Here is a 22847-nt window from a genome sequence, read left to right on the forward strand (position 1 = left end):
AACATCCTGGCACAAGACTCTTTGGGGGTTGTGCTATTCCGTTCCTCACTTTCCTGGGTGTTGACTGAGCCCCCTGTCTCTTCGGGACCACACTGCAGGGGGTCTGTCTCCCTCTTCCAAAAGAATTTAATTCAGAAGTTGGGTGGCATTGGTTGAGATTCCTGCATTGCAGCAGGTTGGACTAGATCGGGCATAGGCAAACTCGGCCCTCCAGATGTTTTGGGACTACAACTCCCATCATCCCTGACCACTGGTTCTGTTAGCTAGGGATGGTGGGAGTTGTAGTCCCAAAACATCTGGAGGGCCGAGTTTGCCTATGCCTGGACTTAGATGTCCCTCGGGGGTACCTTTCGAACTCTGATTCTCTTCTTCTCCCCTACTCCCCTAAGGCAGAAGAGGTGCATCTCTCTGCTTCTGTTAAATCCTTTGAAGACAGGTTGCAGCCTCAGCAAAGGTGGCATTTTTCCATCTCCGCCGTATTAAGCAGTTGGTCCCTTACCTCTCTTGCCCTGATCTGGCCAGTGTGATCCATGCAACGGTCACCTCCAGGCTTTATTATTGTAACTCAAGGGCTGCCCTTGAAGCTGACCCAGAAACTCCAGTGGGTGCAGAATGCCGCAGCAAGTCTCCTCACGGGGTCTCTGCCATGGGAGCATATTCACCCAGTACTTTTCCAGCTGCCATGGGAGCATATTCACCCAGTACTTTTCCAAGTTGCAAGGTGGTCAGATTGGTCTCAAGTAGGGCCAGGGCCTTTTCAGTACTGGCCCCGACTTGGTGGAATGCTCTGTCACAAGAGACTGGGGCCCTGCGGGACTTGACATCTTTCCGCAGGGCCTGCAAGACGGAGCTGTTCCACCTGGCCTTTGGTCTGGTCTCAGTCTGACCCTGATGTTTCCCTCCCCTTATGGTTTTGATCTATGGGTTACTTTCAAAATGAGGCTGCATTTTAAATTGCATTTTAACCTGTATTTTAAATTGGTTTCCTCCTCCCCGCCCCCATTATGTTTTTATTGTAATTTTACTGGTGTTAGCCGCCCTGAGCCTGGCTCTGGCCAGGGAGGGCGGAGTAAAAATAAAATTTATTATTATTATTATTATTATTATTATTAGTGAATAGGTGGCACAATTTTTAACCTCATCTCCCCCCCCCCCCGAGAAAGGCACGTGTCACGTTAATTCTCGCACCTGCATCTCATTTGTAGCAAAGAGCAGCTTGGGAATAATTAGGCCTGATGGGTCGTCAACACATCTAATTAGAAAGGACCCCGGTGTCTTCAACATTCCAGTAGCTCCGTTGGCGCCCAGAGACGGGCCCACCGACAACTCGCTGAAACCAGGCATTGCAATTGGAGCCGGCCGAGGGGAAGGGGCGGCATTCCCTGGCAAGGAGCTCCAGAGGGGCTTGTCAATCAGCCGCTAACTCTGCCTCTGTCAGGAGCTGGTCTCTGAGAGATCCTAGGGAAGCCAGCCAAGCCCATTGGCCCGGGGTTACCTCTCGCCGTTCTTCCGAGGGAAGGAGGCTGGCTGTTTGCTTCTCTGAGCCGTGGAAGAATTAAATGGGTGACCTGGGTGAAGGCTCCCTAAAATCTCTGGCTAAGGAGGACATCTGATGTGAAGCGGGGCAAAGAGGGAAGGGGTGAAACCTCTGAGCTCCCTCTTAATAATTTAAGGCTCGCCAGCTGGTGTTTTCATTGATATTTTCTTAAACTCAAGCTTGGCCAAAGTGGAGCAGGGATCGCATTTAAGCAAATATTGGCTCATTCGATCTCATTTTTCTGTTAAGCTACAAATGACTAGTTGAAAGTGTCCTGGGCTTTGTTACTTCCGTGAACTCTTTTTCCAGAGTGCCTTAAGGGAAGGGATGTAGCTCTGTTACATGCAGAAGGTGCCAGGTTCAATCCCTGGTAGAATCTCTAGAAAGGCACTCCCTGTCTGAAAACCTGGAGCAGCTGGAAGTCAGTGTAGACACTGCTGAGCTACATGGTTTGACTTAGCAGAAGGCATTTTCCTACATTTTAAAACCAGCCCTTCATTCAGCACAATGAGGACTAGAATCTTGGGAGGGGGAAAACATAGCTTAGTTGGAGGTCACTTGATTTGTGTGCAGAATGTTCAATCTCTGACATCCCCTAATTAATGGAGGATTTTTCAATTGCAAACAAGGTGAAAGGGCTCTTTTGGCCTGGGATTTTGGGCAGCAGCTGCTGGTCAGAGTTGGCAGCACTATTCTAGATGGACAAATAAATGCGAGTTGGTATAAGATTGTGTGTGTGTGTGTGTGTGTGTGTAATGTTGGTATAAGAGATATCTATCTATCTTATACCATCATAACATATTATATATATATATATATATATATATATATATATATATATATATGCTTTCGTAGATTTTCACGGGTACAGGAATGCAGGTTTTGGTGTCCTCGGGTATCTTCCCGTGTAAAAGTTGGGGTGTCTAGGCGACGTTTCGACGAGGTCTCACTCGTCATCTTCAGGCTGGTGCTTTCGGCTTCTTGTTACTGGAACAGAGCAGGATCTCAGTGTTTGAGTTCCTATAAATACTGTTGAGGAGGTGTGGCCTCCTATGTTCTGGGCAGAGAGGAAGTTCCCAGGCTAGTGTGCCTTTTCTTCTTTTGTTCCTTAATTGCTTGAGGGATATCTTGAGTGATTTCTTGAGTGATATCCTGAGTACCACTTAGGTGGGTCATTAGGTGTGGATTAGTTGCTAAAGCCTTTGTGTCTTGACCTCTTGAACTTTGTGAAGAGTTTTTCTGAGAAGATGGGTGTACTACATTTAGTTGTGCTCTGGCTTGGCTTCGTGTATAGGGGCGAGCTGTGGTTTTGTGGCCTGTGCCAGCCAGATCTGTGTAGGGATTGCAGGGGGGTGCAGCATCCGGAGGTGCCACCATGGTTTGGCTACTGGATGGTGTCTGTAATTTATCTGTGGAGAGGGTCTGGGTTTGGGTCTGGTGTGGTTGATTGGTGATGGCGTTCTGTGTGCCTCTGGATCTGGTGTCAGTTTTTGTGGGGAGGGCTAATTTCCAGATGTCTGGCAAGCGGGATGTGTCGTCACGCTTGTTCATGTTGTGAGGGTGTTTCTCTATCTCGATGGCTTCCATGATTATTCTCTTGTGGTGATGTTCCATGTTAGAGATATATATGGGTATATATGGGTGGGTGGCGCTGTGGTCTAAACCACTGAGCCTAGGGCTTGCTGATCAGAAGGTCAGCGGTTCGAATCCCTGCAACAGGGTGAGCTCCTGTTGTTCAGTCCCAGCTCCTGCTCACCTAGCAGTTCGAAAGCACGTCAAAGTGCAAGTAGATAAATAGGTACCGCTCCGGCGGGAAGGTAAACGGCGTTTCTGTGCGCTGCTCTGGTTCGCTAGAAACGACTTAGTCATGACCCAGAAGCTGTCTGCGGACAAACACCGGCTCCCTCAGCCTATAGAGCGAGATGAGTGCGCAACCCCAGAGTCGTCCGCGACTGGACCTAATGGTCAGGGGTACCTTTATACACACACACACACACACACACACACACACACACGATATCTTCCCATGTAGATTGACAAAGGAGTCAGCTTGTATCCATCTAGACATTACTCAGAATAGACCCATTGAAATGAACAGACTGAAGTTAGTCATCATGTCCATTAATTTCAGTGGGCTTACTCTGAGCAGGGCTCAGTTGATGGCAACGCTCAGTGTTAAAGAACCGAAGGTCACGTTTTCAAGGTCTTCGAGTGATGGGCGTTTAGCTCTTAAACGGAGCTGCAGGTGGGAATGATGCGCACCCACTCCAATAAAAGCCAACCTTTGGCCACCACCTCATTTTACATCGGCCACAAGACATTTGCTGCAGCCCATGACATCATCGCTCTGTTTGGCCTTCCCTAATCCCCAGGAGACATCTCTGCCCCCGACGCGCCTTGTTGTGTCTTTTATTGCTGGTTATAAAACCAGATTTGGTTACGGGGTTGTTTGATGGGGCTAAAGAAGGGGGGGGCAGTGGAGAATGCTGCCCGTGTTGGAGAGGCCTGGCTGGTGGGATTTGCAGTAATATCCAAGGCAACACGATGACCAAGTACAACAATGCAATATCAATATAAACTCTTTATATAGTCTATATGGAACATTGAACAATATGAGAAACGAAATAAACAGAAATCTTATAAATTTCTGAAAGTCACTAAATGTGCACTCTTGATGGTTTCTCTTGAAAACATAGAGCCAAATAAACATAAGTCTTATAAGTCTCTGAAAGTCTCTGTAGACTATGCAAGTCTCTGAAAGAAGCAATGGGTCAGATTCTTATCTGATGAAAGCAAGCCGTAAAGCTTTGTTTTATGACGTCCAACGCTGCCGAAGTGGTCCGCAAACAGACGTAGTGAACAATGAGTTATTGTAAGTTACCATGTATATGCAGGTCATAGTTTCAATCATTCATTTGTAGTTTATGAAACATTTCTGTATCCTTCTGCTGTGCTGAAGAAGAATTCTACGAAACAGTGGGTATATCCAGAATCACTGTTCACTACGTCTGTTTGCAGACCACTTCGGCAGTGTTGGATGTCATAAAACAAAGCTCTGTGTTTTCAAGAGAATCCATCAAGAGTGCACATTTAGTGACATTCAGAGATTTATAAGATTTCTGTTTATTTGGTTTCTCATATTGTTCAATGTTCCGTATAGACTATATAAAGAGTTTATATTGCATTGTTGTACTTGGTCATCGTGTTGCCTTGGATATTACTGATAATTGTTTGCAACACAGGGGTTTAATTGTTTGATTACTTATTGGTGGGATTTGCAGCCAGGCTGGGCGTGAGGTGGATGTGCCTGTCGAAAGGGGATGAGTGGAAGATGGATCCCCAGAGCTGGCATCTATCCACTTATGGGGTAGGTCGTAGTTCAGCAGTAGAACACCTGCTTTGCATGCAGAAGGGCCCAGGTTGGATCCCCAGCACTTTCAGGTGAGACTGGGAAGGATTCCCTGCCTGGTATCCTGGAGAGTCATTGCTGCCAGTCCGTGCGGACGATAATTGAGCTATACGGCCCAACAATCTTAACTCGGTATAAGACAGCTTGTCTGTATTCCTAAATCCTACTCAGAGCAGGTCCACTGAATGAATGGACCTACCTCACACAGTTGTTGTGGGGATTAAATCAGGGGCAAAGAGAAAACCATGTATACCACCTTGGGGCCCTCTGGAGAAAACAGTGGAATTGAAATGCAAAAATAAAATAAAATAAAGCTAGCCGAGTCTATTAACTGTAGCGGGTTTGCTTGAAATCAGGCTAGCTTTGGGTAGAGCCTGGAGTAATTCCCACTCCCCCCAAAAGGACACATTTAATATTCTCCCCACCCCTCGCTTTTCCAGCAAGAAAAGGTTGAGCTCAGAGCATCTCACATAAATAAGCACTGAAATAATAGTTCCCTTTCAGAGAGCCCTCCTTTCTCCCTGGCCTCACAGACTCTGCTTGTTTTTGAGTCCTGAGGATCAATTGTTTGGCGTCTCTCAAGGGCATCAGAGTCTGGTGACTGGGTGAAAGCTAAGACCTCTCTGGCCAGGTTGCCAAATAACTGTTCCCCAGGATTGAGTTGCAGGACCTTGAATTCTGGACATTCTGCTTTCCGAGCCAGGCGTTCAATTAGCATATTAATTAGCTGGGTTGGGGGAGGGCAATGGAGTTGCCTTCACCTCCTCAGTGGATAGCGGGGTTGGGTGGGCTTGCTCCTTGGATGTCGGTTTTCTCAGACCCTGCCCAATCCCAATTTCCTCCCAAATCACAGAAAAGGAACTCGTATTTGAACCTGGCCTTCACTAACCCAATGACTGCCCGACCGAGACTCCATCGATGGTCGATGAACGGGATCCCCCTAGAGCAGGTTAACTGCTTTAAATATCTGGGACAAGTAATACGGTCAAATAGGACTTTTCTGGCCCATAGAGACTATATAACAACTAATGCATCTAAAGCAGCCATCCAGATTCGATCTCTATATGCTAAGAATCAGGCTCAATCAGTGAAGATAGCTTTGAGACTCTTTCAAATGAAAGTCCTCCCCCTTCTTTTGGTGGGCATCTCTTTAGGCTCCCGCAGGGATTTTTTGAAACTGGATTCTATCCAAACGCGATTCCTTAGAGCCATCCTTAGGATTCCCCCCTCGGTAGCGGGTGCGGTTATGAGATTAGAGGTCGGCTTGCAAGCTCTACGGTATGTGGCCTTGAAGACGAAGCTCTGGCTATGGCTCAAGCTTTGTTTTAAACCAGTGGGCATTGCCCCCTTGATATTGAGGGACGATTTCCAATCATCGTGGGAAAGGGAGGTCATTAACGAGGTTCAATCCTGCGGATTGTCTCACCTTTACTTTGAGTCTATGACGTACAATCAAGCTAGAGCTGTGATCTCCCGGAGACTGAGTGACATTGCCATACAAGAGGACATAGCCCAGGTAAAACCAGGGATGTTCCTAGGGGACCAGATTTATCGGACCATACCAGCCCCCTACCTTGCAGAAATCCACTATGTGGAATACCACAGACCTCTTACAGCGGCTAGATTAAATGTCCTTGACTCTGCGATATTGTGGGGAAGGTACAGGGGAGTACCATACGCCCAGAGAACCTGTCATTGTGCCATGGGTGCGGTTGAGTCCACCGAACACATTCTCTTGACTTGCCCTTCTTATGCAGAGCTTAGACAAAATTTTATAGACCCACTCCTATGTCAATTTAGCTTCCTACCCAGAGAAAACCAGGTTTTACACTTGCTGAATAATGTCACTAGAGCTATACCTTCCTTGGTGGCCAAATTTCTTTTTTTAGCTTTTAAGCGTCGCAAGACTATAATTGACTGTATTGATATAGGACTACCTGTTTAGCCCATTTTAGTGTTGGCTAAGTTCTAAAATCTTCCTGGATGTTTTAACTGTGTATTGACAAATGTACTTTTTTCTGACTGACGGTCGAATAAAAGGTTGATGATGATGATGATGACTAACCCAATGAAGATGCCGATGAAGACGCAGGTCTGTGGGTTGCAAACATGCCTCCCGCACGGATCATGTTCACAACCCAAGCACCCACTGTATTTCATTTCCCGAAATTCTTTTGCTACCTGACATTTCCACCACATATGATAAAAGGTGCCTTCCCCCCCCCTTACATTTCCAACATATATTTGACCCGCAGATCCCTTCTTTGGCCAGCGCTACATCCACGTCCTGGGGCCACGGAAGCTGTTCCACGTTGTGAAATACACAGGGGGCTCTGCAGAGATGGAATTCTTTGTCGAGGGTCTCCGCTTCCCAGACGCCGGCTTCGACGGTCTCGTCACCATCAACGTCAGCCTGCTGGAGCCAGTCGCTGAGGTTCGGCCAGAAAAAGAGGGGTGGGTTGGTGGGTGCAGCAGAAGCAGTGGAGATGCCTTCATCGGGCAAAGAGGATGCTTCAAATAATAATATTTTTTAAAAAATTTATATGCCGCCCATCTGACTGGGTTGCCCCAGCCACTCTGGGCACCTTCCAACAAAATACTAAAACACAAAAAGCCCTTGAACATTAAAAACTTCCTTGTACAGGGCTATCTTCAGGTGTCTTCTAAAAGTCAGGGAGATGTTTATTTCCTTGACATCTGACGGTAGGGCATTCCTTTATGTATATAATAAAGCTTATTAGATTTTCACAAATTTAATGTATAAAATTCAGTGTTGCGTAAGGTTCCCATTTGGGCTGGTATGACATCGTCATTACAATTTTAAAGACCACCTCAAGTGCCGCTTTTAAGCAAAAAGGTTTTGAAACGTCAGCTACAGAACGTTGATCAACAGCTCAACGCTGCGAGGGAAGTGAAAGGTCTGTGCGGGTAAGGAAGCTGGTATGGCAGGGCAGGATGTTAGTCTGATATTTATTGTATTCACAGCCCAACTTTCAAGCACATGGTTCTCCCTCTCCTAAGTTACTCCCCACAACAACCCTGTGGGGTAGGTTAGACAGAGGGCCAGAGGCTTGCCCAAGGCCACTCAGCGAGCTTCATGGCCAAGTAAGGGGGATTCGAACCCTGGTTTCTCCCAGCACTCTAACCACTATGCCACACTGTCTAAATAGCAGTATGCAGCCCAGTTAGCAAGCAGCTAATGGAAGTTGTTGCTTTCAGGCAGCCAAAAGCCGTCCCCTCCTTCTGGCCACTGGCATGGTGTAACTGCAGAAGGAGCTGCTGATGTTAGGGCTCGACACTTCACTTCACACTGTTAACGTGCCAGTTTTCCCTTGGCAGGTGACGGGTTCGCTTTCAAGCTTCCCTTTTCTCTTTGTTTGCTACTTCAGCCACAAAGAGGCTGCTTGGTGTGTGAATCTCCCTCGCTGCCTCTCCCGCCCCCTTCCCACCTGCCTCTTCACCCCCACCCCAACAAAGCAATACGAATTGGGGGCCGCTAGAAGAAAAGGCCAGCTTTAAATTAAGCTGGACGGCCTCCTCATGTTCTCTCACTCGCCTGCTGGAATGCTGCGCATGACTCTCATGGGGCCTGCAACTTCTATTAGCCACCTGCTAATCTGGCTAGCGATCCCTAATGGATCTGTGTTCTGCCTTCTGCTTCCTTGCCCCAGCAGACCTTTCTCTTCCCTCACAGAAGCTGTGCTGTTGGTCAACATCCCGTAGCTGCCTCTGTTTCTCTGGGCAGCCAGTTTTTAAAAACAAAGGGCCGCCGTGTTTAATGGATTGGTGGCTTTTTATCACCGGTGTATTCTGCAACATTTCATTGGTGCAATAACAGGGTATTTAGCTGACCCAAAAACTCCAGCGGGTGCAGAATGCGGCGGTGAGGCTCCTTACAGGATCCTTGCCGCGGGATCACATTCATCCAGTGCTTTACCAACTGCACTGGCTCCCGGTGGAGCACAGGGTCAGGTTTAAGGTGCTGGTTTTGACCTTTAAAGCCCTACATGGCCTAGGACCCTCGTACCTACGGGACTGCCTCTCCTGGTATGCCCCACGGAGGACCTTAAAGTCCACAAATAACAACACCTTGGAGGTCCCAAGTCACAAGGTGGTTAGATTGGTCTTAACTAGGGCCAGGGCCTTTTCAGTACCGGCCCTGACTTGGTGGAACGCTCTGTCACAAGAGACTAGGACCCTGCAGGACTTGACATCTTTCCGCAGGGCCTGCAAGACAGAGCTGTTCCACCTGGCCTTTGGTTTGGACTTAGTCTGACCCTTATGTTTCCCTCCCCTTATGGTTTTGATCTATGGACTACTATTAAAATGAGGCTGCATTTTAAATTATATTTTAACCTGTATTTTAAATTGGTTTATTTATTTATTTATTTATTTATTTTTAATTGTAGTTTTACTGGTGGGGAGGGTGGGGTATAAATAAAAATTTATTATTATTATTAACCCATGCACCGTTCTGTTTCACCAGTTGTTCTGAGATGCTACTAACCAAAGTGGTTCTCTGCCACCATGGCTGGAGGCAGCAATCCTTCTGAATACCAGTCCCTGAAAAAGAGTAGAAAGTTCTTCCTAATGTTTAGTTGGAATCTCCTTTCTTGTAATTTCGATTGGTTGGTTCGGGTCCTACCTTCTAGAGTAGTAGAATACAAGCTGGCTCCATCTTTCTTCCAGGGTATTCCACAGACCCCAATTTTCACAGACACCGTAGTCTTCCGGATCGCCCCATGGATCATGACCCCAAACACTTTGGCGCCAGTCAACGTTTTTGTCTGCAGGTAAGGTGTCAGAAAAGGAGAAGGCGTTGGAACTTAACAGGAGATGTTCTGAATGTAGGGCTTGGTTTGAATTTGTAAAACCAGCTTTTGCGTCCTGAAACTCGGTTGGGGTTCAGGTTCTGTCCGTGGTGGGTTTCTTTTTTCCCAAAAACTAAGCATTCGACAGCAACGAGGGAGATGCAACAAACAGCAGCTGATAGTATAAAAAGAGAAACATTTTATTATGACCATCACTGATGTTTAATGCAAGTGCCATTTAATGACACTTTACAAAAGGACGAGGTCAGGAAGACATTCAAACCCAGTTTGCATTGTAAAGCAAATCTACCTAATTCTCACTGCTCCGAATTTTGCAGTGAAGTTCCCTAACCAAGTTGTGTGTACAAAAAAATAAATAATAATCATACACTGGTGCAAAGTGTAAATGAATATACAAGAATGTGCTGCAGTTAGGGGAAATTGCTTTCCAAAATGTGTATTTACAAGAAGTTCAAAATGCAGACTGACGTGTGTGCGTTAGGAGAAATTCTCCCTAAAATGCTGATGAATTTTGATTAAAAAGAAAATCACTAGCTGGTGTGGGAAGGTGGAGAACTGAAGGGAAGGTTTGAAAAAGTTAGAAACCGAAATCAACAGGTTTTCTCATCCATAGGCATCATGCTAGGTGGTCTGGAAGCCAGTAGTGGGAGAAAAGGGAGAATTGTTTGTGATATCCTGGGGGGTGGGGGGTAGCTTCTTGGCAGGGGCTTTGTCGACTTCAGGGGAGAGGAACATCTGCAGCACTCCAGAGGTTGCTGGACTCCAGCTCCCATCACCATCCCTTAAGTCATGCTGGCTGCTGGGAGTTGGGATTCCAATGACACTTAAGGTGCCACAGCTTCCCTGTCCTTGAACCCAGACCCTCACTTGCCTTTGTTGCCCATACTTCACACCTCAAACACTTGCCTTTATTACCTGCAGCTACCCCTTTCACAAGGACGCGGGTGGCGCTGTGGGTTAAACCACAGAGCCTAGGACTTGCCGATCAGAAGGTTGGCAGTTCGAATCCCTGCAACAGGGTGAGCTCCCGTTGCTCGGTCCCTGCTCTTGCCAACCTAGCAGTTCGAAAGCACCTCAAAGTGCAAGTAGATAAATAGGTACCGCTCCGACGGGAAGGTAAACGGCATTTCCGTGCGCTGCTCTGGTTCGCCAGAAGCGGCTTAGTCCTGCTGGCCACATGAGCTGTATGCCGGCTCCCTCGGCCAATAAAGAGAGATGAGCGCCGCAACCCCAGAGTCGGTCACGACTGGACCTAATGGTCAGGGGTCCCTTTACCCCTTTCACAGCTCTGCCTCCTTTTAATGGGGAACCGGGGGTACCCTACAAATGTTCCCAGCTCCTGGCATCTCTGACCATTGACCATGACGTCAACATCTGGAGGGCCACAGCTGTTCCCCAGCCAAGCTCTGTGGAATCCACCCCACCCCACTTTCAAGCTGGCCATGAAAGCATCCTCAGTTAACCCATCTTTGTCCTCCCCTGTCAGTGTGAAGGATAATTACCTCTTCCTGAAGGAGATCAAGAACTTGGTCAGCAAAGCTAACTGCAAGATGTCGGTCTGCTCACGGTACATGAACCGAGGGGACCGGTGGATGCAGGTGAGTGGGTTGTGAGTCTTAAACCCTGGGGAGACGTTGCTGCCAGCCAGTGTGGACAATACCAAGGTACTTGGGCCAACGACATGACTCAGCCTAAAGCTCCCAATCCACGATTCTGTCCACATTTCCTGAACTGCAGTTTCCCAGGTTTTCAGTAAAGGTAAGCTGTAAGAAGAGATCTGCTGGATCAGGCCAATGGCCTATCTAGTCCAGCATCCTGTTCTTACAGTGGCCAACTAGATGCCCATGATGGGAAACACAGGATTCGAACACAAGAGCAGTTTCCTGCAGTTTCCAGCAAATTGGAATTTGGAAACATTGCTGTCTCCAACTGCAGAGGTAGAGCATAATCCTCATGGCTAGTAGCCACTGACAGCTTTCTCCTCCTCCGTGAATTTGTCCAGTCCTCTTGTAAAGCCATCCAAGTTGGTGACCCCGTCCTGTGGGAGAGAGTTCCACAGTTTAACTCCATGCTGCATGAAGACAGACTTGCTTTTCTCTGCCCTGAATCTCCCAACATTCAGCTTCATCGGATGTCCTTGGTTTTAGCTGTGGGCTCCCAGCTTCCTGGCAGGATGCATGTTTAGCAGGCAGAATTATTTTTTTTTGGGGGGGGGGAGGAAATGATTTCTATCCCCAGCGGGTCATTAAGGATCTGAGCTGGCTAGATTAAAGCAAAGCCCTTTGTGAGGAGGCAGCTCTGCATCTAATGTTACAAAAGTTGGGCAAGTCCCCCTCTTTGGCAAGAGCCCATGGGGTCCAAGCACTCACCCAGGGTCTGCGTTCCTTCGGAGAATTGAGACACGGCAGAGATTGCCACAGCTTTAAGAAATATGGTTTATTCACCTATTTACACCTTCAGTCTGCATGGAGGGAGTCCAGATCTTGCTGATTTCTCTTTTCCTCTGCAGGATGAGATTGAGTTTGGCTACATCCATGCCCCCCACAAGGGCTTCCCGGTGGTCCTGGACTCCCCAAGGAACGGAGGCCTCGAAGACTTCGCTGTGAAAGAGATTTTGGTAAGAGCATCCTCTTCTTACCGCCGTTACCACACCATGTGATTTATCCTGAATTCCCTTGTGCGAAGGAAGTTTTGCTAAGGTAAGGTCTGCTCTCATCTGCTTTGCCATCCCAAACATGCATCTTGCCAGGAAGGCAGACTATGCTGGCAGAGAGCAGAGCCACACTGTCCGTCGGACGCACATCCAGCCCACTTTTAAAGCGCAAAATTTCCATAAGAACCTAAGGAAAGCCTGCAGGATCAGGCCAATAGCCCATCTAGTCTGGCATCCTGACCTCACAGTGGCCAACCAGTGGCCTGCAGGAAACCCACAAGCAGCACAGGAGCTCTCTCCCCTACTACGGTTTCCAGAAGCTTCACACTGCAGAGGCAGAGCACGACCATCGTGGATAGTGGCCACTGATAGCTTTAACTTACTCCGTGAATTTGCCCAACCCTCTTTTAAAGCCATCCAAGTTGGTGGCCCTCCCTGCCTCCTGTGGAAGTGAGTTCCACAGTTTAACTGTACAGTGGTGCCTCGCAAGACGAAAAGAATCCGTTCCGCGATTCTTTTCTTCTAGCGGTTTTTTCGTCTTGCGAAGCAACCCCATTGGCGGCTAAGCGGATTGGCGCTATTAGCGATTTAGCGCTATTAGCGGCTTAGCGGGCTTGGCGGCTAAGCTGTTAAAAAGCTATTAACAGCTTAGCCGCTTTGAAAAAGGGGGGGGAGCGGGGGGGGGAAATGGCGAGACTCGCAAGACGTTTTCGTCTTGCGAAGCAAGCCCATAGGGAACTTCGTCTTGCGAAGAGCGCCTCTGCGACGGAAAACCCTTTCGTCTTGCGGGTTTTTCGTCTTGCGAGGCATTCGTCTTGCGGGGCACCACTGTACTGTTGTTGGGCTCCCAGCTCCCGTCCTCATCCCTGACCCCTGGTCCTGCTGGCTGGGGCTGAAGGGAGTCAGAATTCTGCAGCATCTGGAGGCCAGCGCATTAGCTATCCCCTTGTGTGTATGGCAGGGGGGCCAGATGTGGGCATGGGAACTCCAGAAGGGTGATGTTGACCCCGTGTGATGGGGGCCGAGCCTAGCTCATTTCTCCAGAGCCCCCACCACAGCTTGTGTGCTTTTCGCTGGGGAGAGAGGGCAGCAAGGGAAAGGGCAGCAATGGTTAAGGGCATCTGGGAGCAGCAGGAGGCTGACGTGGAACCTGAAAAGAAATGGGTTTTTAATGCTGCTGTTTCGCTCTGCGAGATCACGTTGTCTTCATCTGCTCTGTTCCCCTTGGAAGGGGCAGAGCGAAGACACTGGATGATGCAGCACAGCTGGACTGCGTCATCTCCCCTGTTGCTTCCCTGCCCCCTAAAAACACCAAGATTCCCCTTTTCTTTTTAAAGTTTTTATTATTATATTTTGACAAAGTAATAATCATAAATAAATGAGAATAAAAATGTGCACCCCACCACCGAGACCATTCCATTGTAACTTATCCAACCTCCCAAAATATCAACACCTTTTGCGATCCTCAATGGTTTTGGAATAAGGGGCTGACTTAAACAGCACCATAGGAGCTGTCTTTATACCCTTGGTCCAGCTAGCTCAGTATTGCCTACACCAGTAGAGGTAGTGGTTCTCCAAAGTTTCAGGTCTTTTCTAGCCCTACCTTAGGATGCTGCTGAGGACAGAACCTGGGACCTTCTGCATGCAAAGCAGATGCTCTGTAACACTCAGTTTTACAGCCCTTTCCCTTTTGGATCAACGGCAGCTCAGAAGGGCTCTTCAGGCATTCTTGCTTTGGGATTGCACACGCCTTCAGTCGGAGAGCATAAGGGCATAGTGGGCATCCTCTTCTCACAAGGGCCCACCAGACGCCCCAAAGCAAAGCCAGCAAGTAGGATTCAAACACAAGAGCTCGCTCCTCTCTTGCCCTTTCCAGCAACTGGCGTTCAGAGGCATTTAATGCTGTATTGTTTTTAACACTCTATTGGGAGCTGCCCAGAGTGGCTGGGGGAACTCAGCCAAATGGGCGGGGTATAAATAATAAATAAATTATCATTATCATTATTATTATTTACTGCCTCCATGGTCATCGGGCTAGTAGGCATTGACAGCCCTCTCCCCTCCATGAATTTGCCTAATGCCCTAATCCTTTTTTTTAAGCCATCCAGATTGATGGCCATTTCTGCCCCCTGCAGGAGTGAGTTCCGCAGTTTAACTCTGTGCTGCACAAAGAAGGACTTCCTTTTATACATCCTGAATCTTCCATCCAACGTTCAGTTTCACTGGATGTCCACCAGTTATTGTGTTACGCTTTCTCCTTGCCAGGCATAATTTTATCACGTTGCCACCTTTTCTCTAAAGTCACAAACGCTGAAGCCTTTCCTCTTAGGGGAGTCTCCCTTTTCTGAACCGTTTCCACCTCTCCAGGATCCCTTTAGCGTCAAGAACGGGCGAGGCATCTAAAAACTGCCCCCTCTTGCCGGACAGCCCACTGATGGCTTGCGTCAAGCAATGTCAGCCAAGGACAGACAGGAGCCCTTGCCAGCAGCGAATCAGAAAAGTGGGCAGGGTGAGGGCCGAACCTTTGGCAACCCGTTAACCTCATTGGACCCCAAGTCTAGATTCGCACCACCAGATCTGGTCTGTGTGTGTCCTTCTAGCCTCTCGTGAGATGTCTGTACCCCTGAAATTTAGGGGGTGCCTGGGCACCAGTCTGTCTTGCCGCTGGGCGCCACCCCGCGTCGCTGGTAACAGGAGACGGGAGCGCGGAGCGCTGTTGGCACCCCCCTCATGGTCCGCGCCCGCCTCAGAGAAGGTTAATCGCTTTTAAACATGGTGAGATCTATCATTTATCATGCCTCGAATGAGTACAGCCAGTCCTGGATTTGTCATGCAGGAAAGGAATACCACGTTGATCTCTGGCTCTTACTTTGCAAATATATATAAATATGTATGCAAGCAATCGCTCCTCTAAAAGGGGGTGTGGAATAATAGCATTTAGAAAAGCAATTTTGGACTCTGGAGCGAGCTGAACGTATTATATTCCAATTGTTTGCTTTGAAGCCTCCTCTATTCCGCCTCCTATCTTTTCCAATCTCATTTTCCAGATGGGACACTTTAGCCAAATATTCTCGCCCCCTTCTCCGGCAAGGCACACGTGGCCATCCATAAGCCCTTTGTGGGGCTTAATGGAAAAACTGAGAGGCGGGAGAAATTATTTCTCTGCGCAGAAGGACTTGGCTTGAATGACACAAGGGGAGAAGCAGTCCTAGCCGCAATGGTCCCTTCTGAGCCATTATAGGAATGGAAACGGGGATCTTTCCCGAAGGACCTTTCCTAGAAGCGGCAAAGTAGCTAGAATCTCAAAGCATCCCAGTGAAAGGTCGTGGAATTTTTGAGTTTCTAGAAATTGGTGTTCGGAAACATTGCTTCCTCCAACTGCAGGGCAGAACTGGCTAGTAGCCGTCACTAGCCCTCTCCTCCTCCCTGAATTTGCCCAATCCTCTTTTAAAGGCGTTGGCGTTGGCGATTATCACATCTTCCTGTGGAAACAAGTTCCCCCAGTTTAGCTCTGTGCTACGTGATAAAGTCCTTTCATAATTTTATCAGCCCTGAATCTGCCAGCATTCAGCTTCAGTGGAGTTCTCGCTTTATGAGAAAGGAAGAAAGCATTTCAACTCCTCTATCGCATCACCTCTTATTTGCCTTTTCTCTGAACTAATAAGTCACAAGCACTGCAACCTTTCCGTCCCCTTGATCATATTGCTTGCACTTCTCTGAGCCTTCTCCAGCTCTGCCATCTCCTTTTTGAGGCAAGGCCTTGGGAGCTGTGGGTTTTGGAATCACCAGTGGCATAGCGTGGGGGTGCAGGGGGGCCCGGCCGCACCGGGCGCAACATCTGGGGGGGCACGCTCGCACTCGCGGCTCTCTGCCCCTACTAAAACCCATGGGTTAGGGGGCACAAATTACTTGCCTTGCCCTGGATGCTGACAACCCATGCTACGCCACTGGGAATCACCCCACCCCCACCCCTCGGCAGCAAAGTTTCAAGTCTCCAATCCCCATGAGCATGAAGAGGAATGAGAAGAAGGCTCCGTCCCATCACCTCCCGGAGTTAATTGCCTCTCTGCCATTTAGGGGAAGCAAGTGGAAACCCAGGCGCTAACCCAATACATCCTCATTCCTGCATAAATCATCCTTATGGCAGTCTCCCTCTCCCCACTGTGCCCACCAGAAATTGTGCCCTCGGGGCATGCGCAAAAGGATGCTGCAGTCTTCTCTTTCCACCAAGCGAGTCTCCCAAGCACAACAGAAACAAGGGCTGTAATAGTTCAGGGAGCTGCTGCAAGAGACGGGGTGCCAGGAGCCTGCCCCACTTGATGAGGTGGGGTCAACTCCTTGGGGTGCCCCCTGTTCCCTACCTTATTGTTTTGTTGTTTTTGTTTTAATTCTTTAGTAAAGGTAAAGGGACCCCTGACCATTAGGTCCAGTTGTGGCCGACTCTGGGTTTGCAGCGCTCATCTCGCTTTATTGGCCGAGGGAGCTGGCATACAGCTTCCGGGTCATGTGGCCAGCAGGACTAAGCCGCTACTGGCAAACCAGAGCAGTGCACGAAAATGCCATTTACCTTCGCGCCAGAGCGGTACCTATTTATCTACTTGCACTTTGACGTGCTTTGGAACTGCTAGGTTGGCAGGAGCAGGGACTGAGCAACGGGAGCTCACCCCGTCGCGGGGATTCGAACTGCTGAACTTCTGATCAGCAAGTCCTAGGCTCTGTGGTTTAACCCACAGCGCCACCCGCATCCCTATTCTGTTTATTGTGTGAACAACCCTGTGATCTTGTAATGAAGGGTGATATATGCGTTTAAAACATCAACATCATCATCATCATGGTGTTGCTGCAAAATTTCTCTGAAAAGATGTACGTGACGCCTTATTCAGTGACTTTTTGAAGAAGCACACACAAAAGTAAAATGTCCATAGGAAGACAGGAAGCTGGGTTATACTGAGCTAGGGCCTTGGGTCCACCTAGCTCAGAGCTCTCCACACAGACTGGCAGCAGCTCTCCAGCGCTTCACAGAGGGAGTCTTTCCCAGCCTTACTTAGAAGATGTCAGGATTGAACCTGGGGCCTTCTGCAGGCCAAGCAGGTGCTCTGCCACTGAGCTGTGGCCCCTCCCTGCTTGGAAATGCTGCCAGCATTGATTGAAATGGGGGCCTCCTCCGCCACGCAAAGCAGGGGCTATACCACAGAGTCACAGCCCTGTCCAAAAACAACTGTGCAATGATTGTAAATCTCACCAAGACAACTGATTAAAAGTTTCTGACATATTTATTTCACAAAATGTATGCACTGCTTGATTGTAAAAGGGGGAAAATAAAAACCTCAACACAATTATCCATCAGAATAACGCACAACAATCATTCAATGCATGCAGAAAGTCACAAATTTGCAAGAGCAGAATGTGCTGGGGTGTTTTGTTTAGTTTTTGAGGTTCTTTTGGGATTTAACACAACATCTCTCGACCCAGCTCCACCCAGGCAGATCCCCTTATTAATGCAATTTAGTGGCCCTCCCCTCCCCTCCAAAATCTTCCAGTCCTTGGGCTCCAGCGATGCAGCTGGCATGCTGCCCCCTTCCCAGGGAGGCTTTTGCAGCCCTCCCCATACCACGAATTCGTAAGATGGCATCGCAATTGGCTACGGCCACGAGGCTGCTCCAGTTATCCTCGGAGAAGCAAAACAGGCCTTTGCAGTCAGGATTATTGAATGACGGAGGATTAAGGCGATGAAACAGATACCCTGAGTCATTCTGAAATCTATTTGGAGGTAGGATTCGTATGGGGAGCTCTGGTAACGTTATCCAGGCAAAAGACTCTGCGCTTTCTCTGACTGGCTTCCTGGCCACTCCTACCCACCCGCCATTCCGAGCCCACAAGGCCTTTAAGGAAAAGAGACGTTTTGTCCAAGGACATCACAGGGAAGGAATCCCAGTTCTTTCCTGGCCTTGGGATGAAGCCGTCAAGCTGTCGTCGGCCACAACTTTGCTTTCTCCTTGGCCGGGTTGGCGCAATCGCCGAAGCATCTTCTGGCAGGAAGAAAAAGGGCCCTTCTGCGATGCGCTTCGTTGCACCGCCCGGTAACCTAATCGCGGAGATGGGATTACGCCTTGCAAAGTAGGTTCAAACAACCTAATATCCTGCCAGGCCGTTTTTCAGTGCCAAGTCTTGTTGAAACCTAGACCCTTTTTGTGATTCCTTTCCATCTTTCCGGCTCTGAATCCCTGTTCTCCTTTCTTAAAAACATAAGAAGAGCCCTGCTGGATCAGGCCCAAGGCCCAGCTGGTTCCGAATAATAATAATAATAATAATAATAATAATTTATTATTTATACCCCACCCATCTGGCTAGGTTTCCCCAGCCACTTTGGGAGGCTTCCAGCACATAAAAAACATAATAAAACTTCAAACGTTAAAAACTTCCCCATACAGGGCTGCCTTCAGATGTCTTCTAAAAGTTGTGTAGTTCCTTATTTCCTTGACATCTGATGGGAGGGTGTTCCACAGGATGGGCGCCACTACCAAGAAGGCCCTCTGCCTAGTTCCCTGTAGCTTCACTTCTCTCAGGGAGGGAGCCACCAGAAGACCCTCAGAGCTGGACCTCAGTGTCAGGGCTGAACGATGGGGGTGGAGATGCTCCTTCTGGTATACAGAGCCAATGCTGTTTAGGGCTTTCAAGGTCAACACCAACACTTTGAATTGTGCTCCAAAACATACAGGGAGCAGATGTAGGTCTTTCAGGATAGGTGTTATACGGTGGCTGCTCCCAGTTACCAGTGTAGCTGCCGCATTCTTGATCACTTGTCATTTCTGGGTCACCTTCAAAGTTAGCCCCACGTAGATCACATTGCAGTAGTCCAAGGAGGAGATAACCAGAGCATGTACCATTCTGGCGAGAAAGTGCATGCGCAGGCAGGGTCAACCGGTGTACCAGATGGAGCTGGTTGGACCAGATAGAGCATCCTGTTCTCACAGTGGGCAACCAGATACCCATGGGAAGCCCACAAAGAGGATTTGAGTGCAAATGCAACTCTCCCCTCCTGTGGTTTCCAGCAGCTGTTATTCAGAAGCATTGCTGCCTCTGGCTGCAAAGGCAGAGCATAGTCATTGTGGCTAGTAGCCAGGGATAACCCTCTCCTCCACAAATTTGCCCAATCCTCTTTTTAAAATATCAAAGTCGGTGACTGTTATGGCTTCTTGTGGGAGTGAGTTCCACAGTTTAACGCTGTGCTGTGTGAAGAAGAACTTCCTTATATCCTAAATCTTCCAACATTCAGCTTCATTGGATGCCCACAAGTATTGTTTTCGGAGAGAGGGAGGAAACTTTTATCTTTCCACTCTCTATGCAGTTCATTTTTAAAAAATAATGTTTATAAATCTGTCTCTTAAATCATTCCTGTCCTAATCCCTGTTGGCCTTTCTTCAGCCTGGGAAGTTGACCCATGTTAAATTGCTGTATACAAGCAGCACGCGGATGGCGCTGTGGTCTGAACCACTGAGCCTCTTGGGCTTGCTGGTCAGAAGATTGGGGGTTCAAATCCCTGTGACGGGGTCAGCGCCCATTGCTCTGTCCCAACCCTCCTGCCAACCTAGCAGTTCAAAAGCACGCCAGTGCAAGTAGATAAATAGGTACTGCTGCGGTGGGAAGGTAAATGGTGTTTCCGTGCACTCTGGTTCCTGTCATGGTGTCCCGTTGCGCCATAAGCGGTTAGGTTATGCTGACCACATGACCCAGAAAGCTCTCTGTGGACGATGCCAGTTCCCTCGGCCTGAAAGCAAGATGAGTGCCGCAACCCCATAGTCACCTTTGACTGGACTTAACCGTCCACGGGTCCTTTACCTTTTACTTTTCTACAAGCAGAGCATTTGTGTGTATTCACCAGCAGTGCATGGGGTGTCTCAGGTCTAGATCAGTTACTCCTCTCCTTTTCCACTTAGAGGCAAGGAAGAGGTGAGAACAATAGATAGAATCATCTGCAGGAGTCAGTGATGGCCACCAACTTGAATGGCTTTAAAAGAGGGGCGCACAAATTCATGGAGTAGAGGGGTGAGCTCAGTTGGTTAGAGCATGGTGCTGATAACGCCAACGTTGCAGGCTTGGTCCCGGCATGGGACAGCGGCATAATTCTACATTGTGCAGGGGGTTGAATGAGATGATCCTCAGGGTCCCTTCCAATGCTACAATTCTATGATGGCTACTAGCCACCATGGCCGTCCTCTGCTTCCACAGTCAAATGCAGCAATGCTTCTGAATCCCAGTTACTGGAAGCCACGGGAGTGGAGAGGGCTCTTGTGCTCAGATCCTGCTTACAGCTTTTCCAAAGGCAACTGTGAGAAGAGGATGCTGGGCTTGTTGGGCTGTATGATGCAAGGACTTGTGGGAGTTGTAGTCCAAAACAGCTGGAAAGCATCTAGCTGCTGGAGGCTGTATTGAAGGCTCTTGTCCTGAGGTCAGTGTGGGACCTTTTAAAAATAAAAATCCACGAACTTCCCTATGTGTTTCTCTCCCTCCCCCAGCCAACCCCTCCCCCTCCCCTTCAAACATCTCCTTTTCCTTTTTGGGCAGAGATTTTTGAACTGCCAAATTGCAGATTCCCTCTCTGTCACTCGTAAATCTTCCTGGTGCTGACTTGAATCCATGACATCTTATCCCTGCAAGACAGCTGGTCCCCCAGCAGTTGGTGGCCACCGGCTTTCAGCACCGCAAACCTCCGCATACACGTAGACATACACACCCCAAAAACGGAGGAATGATATGTTCGAGTCCTCTCTCGGGGGAAGAAGGCAGATGGGCTGGAGATGCTTCCCTGGGTGCTGAGACATCGTTTGAATTGGTGGCCTCTGTGAAAAGTTCATGGAAGGGCCATAGCACAGTGTGGTACTAGGGGCACCTGCTTGGCATGCAGAAGGTCCCCAGTTCAATCCCTGCTGGCAGCCTCTTCAGGTGGATCTGGAAATCTCCCCTGCCTGGAACCCTTGAGAGCCATTGCTGCAGGTCAGTGTAGGCAACATTGAGCTAGAAGAACCAATAGGTTTGATTCAACGTGTTGTAAACAAAATCTGCCCTTCTTCCCTTATGGGGTATCCAAGAGCCCATATAGAGTCCTTAAGTGGGTTCCCTATTGGTAGGAGAAAATAACAGAGGCCAACCAGAGAATATTGAGAAGCAAAGCAGCTAGTAAGCCTGATCTTTATTGATCTGTTGCAACAGGGTCTCCCCTCACCCACAGGAAAGGAGGAGGACCCAGAACAAAGGTGTGCCTGCCCTTATGTAGACATTTTAAATTCCCTGCCCTGGAGCTCAAGACCACCCCTCCATACATCATACATACATCACAGAAGGGGTATAACCCAAGACCAACCCCCACAAACATCATTGCCTTTCCTGGTAGTCTGCCCATTCCTTTGAGATGGTGATTTCCCAGTTCCTGAGACAATGGGAAGGCTCCCTGACCCCCTCCCTCCTTGCAGAGAAAACATTTGGTCAGTTTGGGAGTTAAAATGGTTTCAGGTTGGTCTTCCTGTGCTGATCTATGTACGTGCTTGGTTGGTACATTTATGAACATTTATTATATATGTAAGACCTTAAATTTTATTATTACAAACGTAAGGCTGCTTCCAACATTTCAGTTTTATGCCCAGTATGTCGCTCTCTTTGTGGCCCCCAAATTTGGACTTAATTCCAAATTAAGCTGTGTGGCTTAATAAACAGAGGCTATGTGCAATTTTCTGGCTGCCGTCTGTGTGCGTTTAAGTAGATATGAGCTTGGGTTGCAGATGTGAGCTTGGATTAAGCGAGGCAGGGTGGGCTCTTAGCCCAGACCTTACCATATTTAGGGGCGTTCATCCTGGAAAGAGGCATTGGCTTCACCCTTTCCCTTTCCCAGTTAAAGATCCCTTTTATACTTTGCTTTGGACTGCAGTGCAAAGTCAATAGCAAGAGTGCCTCTGAGCATACGTTGTTCCTATTTCTTCTAACTTTTAACCCTGCTCTTCCCAAGGAGTCTGTTTAAGATTTTGACCTTGTTGTGGTTTTAGACTGGTTTGAGTGGATGCCTTTTTCCATTTATATTTGTGGCTCTGAGTGTATATATATGAATGATAATAGCAATAAGTTAATTCATTAAAAGCAATCTCCTTTCCCCGACACACACAGATGCAAATAATCCTCAGAGAATTGCCACGAGCTCAGCAGATAAAGTGAAAAAGTCAATGAGGGGGGGGCAGGCAACCCACCCAGCTGAACTCTAGCAGATGCCCTCCAAATGGAGCTTATGGGGGATTTAAACAGCTAAGGGAACTGGGATGGGCCTCACTGTGGAGACATTTCATGCTTATTAGCAGAGTATTGTGACATCTTGTCTGTCAGGACAGCTGCTTCACACCTCCAAGCCCTCTGCAAGATAACATTAGGGCA

General features: G+C 48.3%; 1 protein-coding gene across 2 annotated transcripts in view; it reads left to right on the forward strand.

Moving 5' to 3' along the window:
- PADI2 (peptidyl arginine deiminase 2) overlaps positions 1–22847 on the forward strand; it is a 72282-nt gene that overhangs the window by 33943 nt on the left and 15492 nt on the right. For both annotated transcript variants that reach the window (XM_077930970.1, XM_028741491.2), the window contains exons 7-10: positions 7202–7380; positions 9636–9739; positions 11265–11376; positions 12288–12395. In XM_077930970.1, the coding sequence (XP_077787096.1) occupies positions 7202–7380; positions 9636–9739; positions 11265–11376; positions 12288–12395 (503 nt within the window). The remainder of the gene's footprint in view (positions 1–7201; positions 7381–9635; positions 9740–11264; positions 11377–12287; positions 12396–22847) is intronic.

The sequence above is a fragment of the Podarcis muralis genome, chromosome 7 (genome assembly GCF_964188315.1).
Source record: "Podarcis muralis chromosome 7, rPodMur119.hap1.1, whole genome shotgun sequence".
Taxonomy (NCBI): Eukaryota; Metazoa; Chordata; class Lepidosauria; order Squamata; family Lacertidae; genus Podarcis; species Podarcis muralis.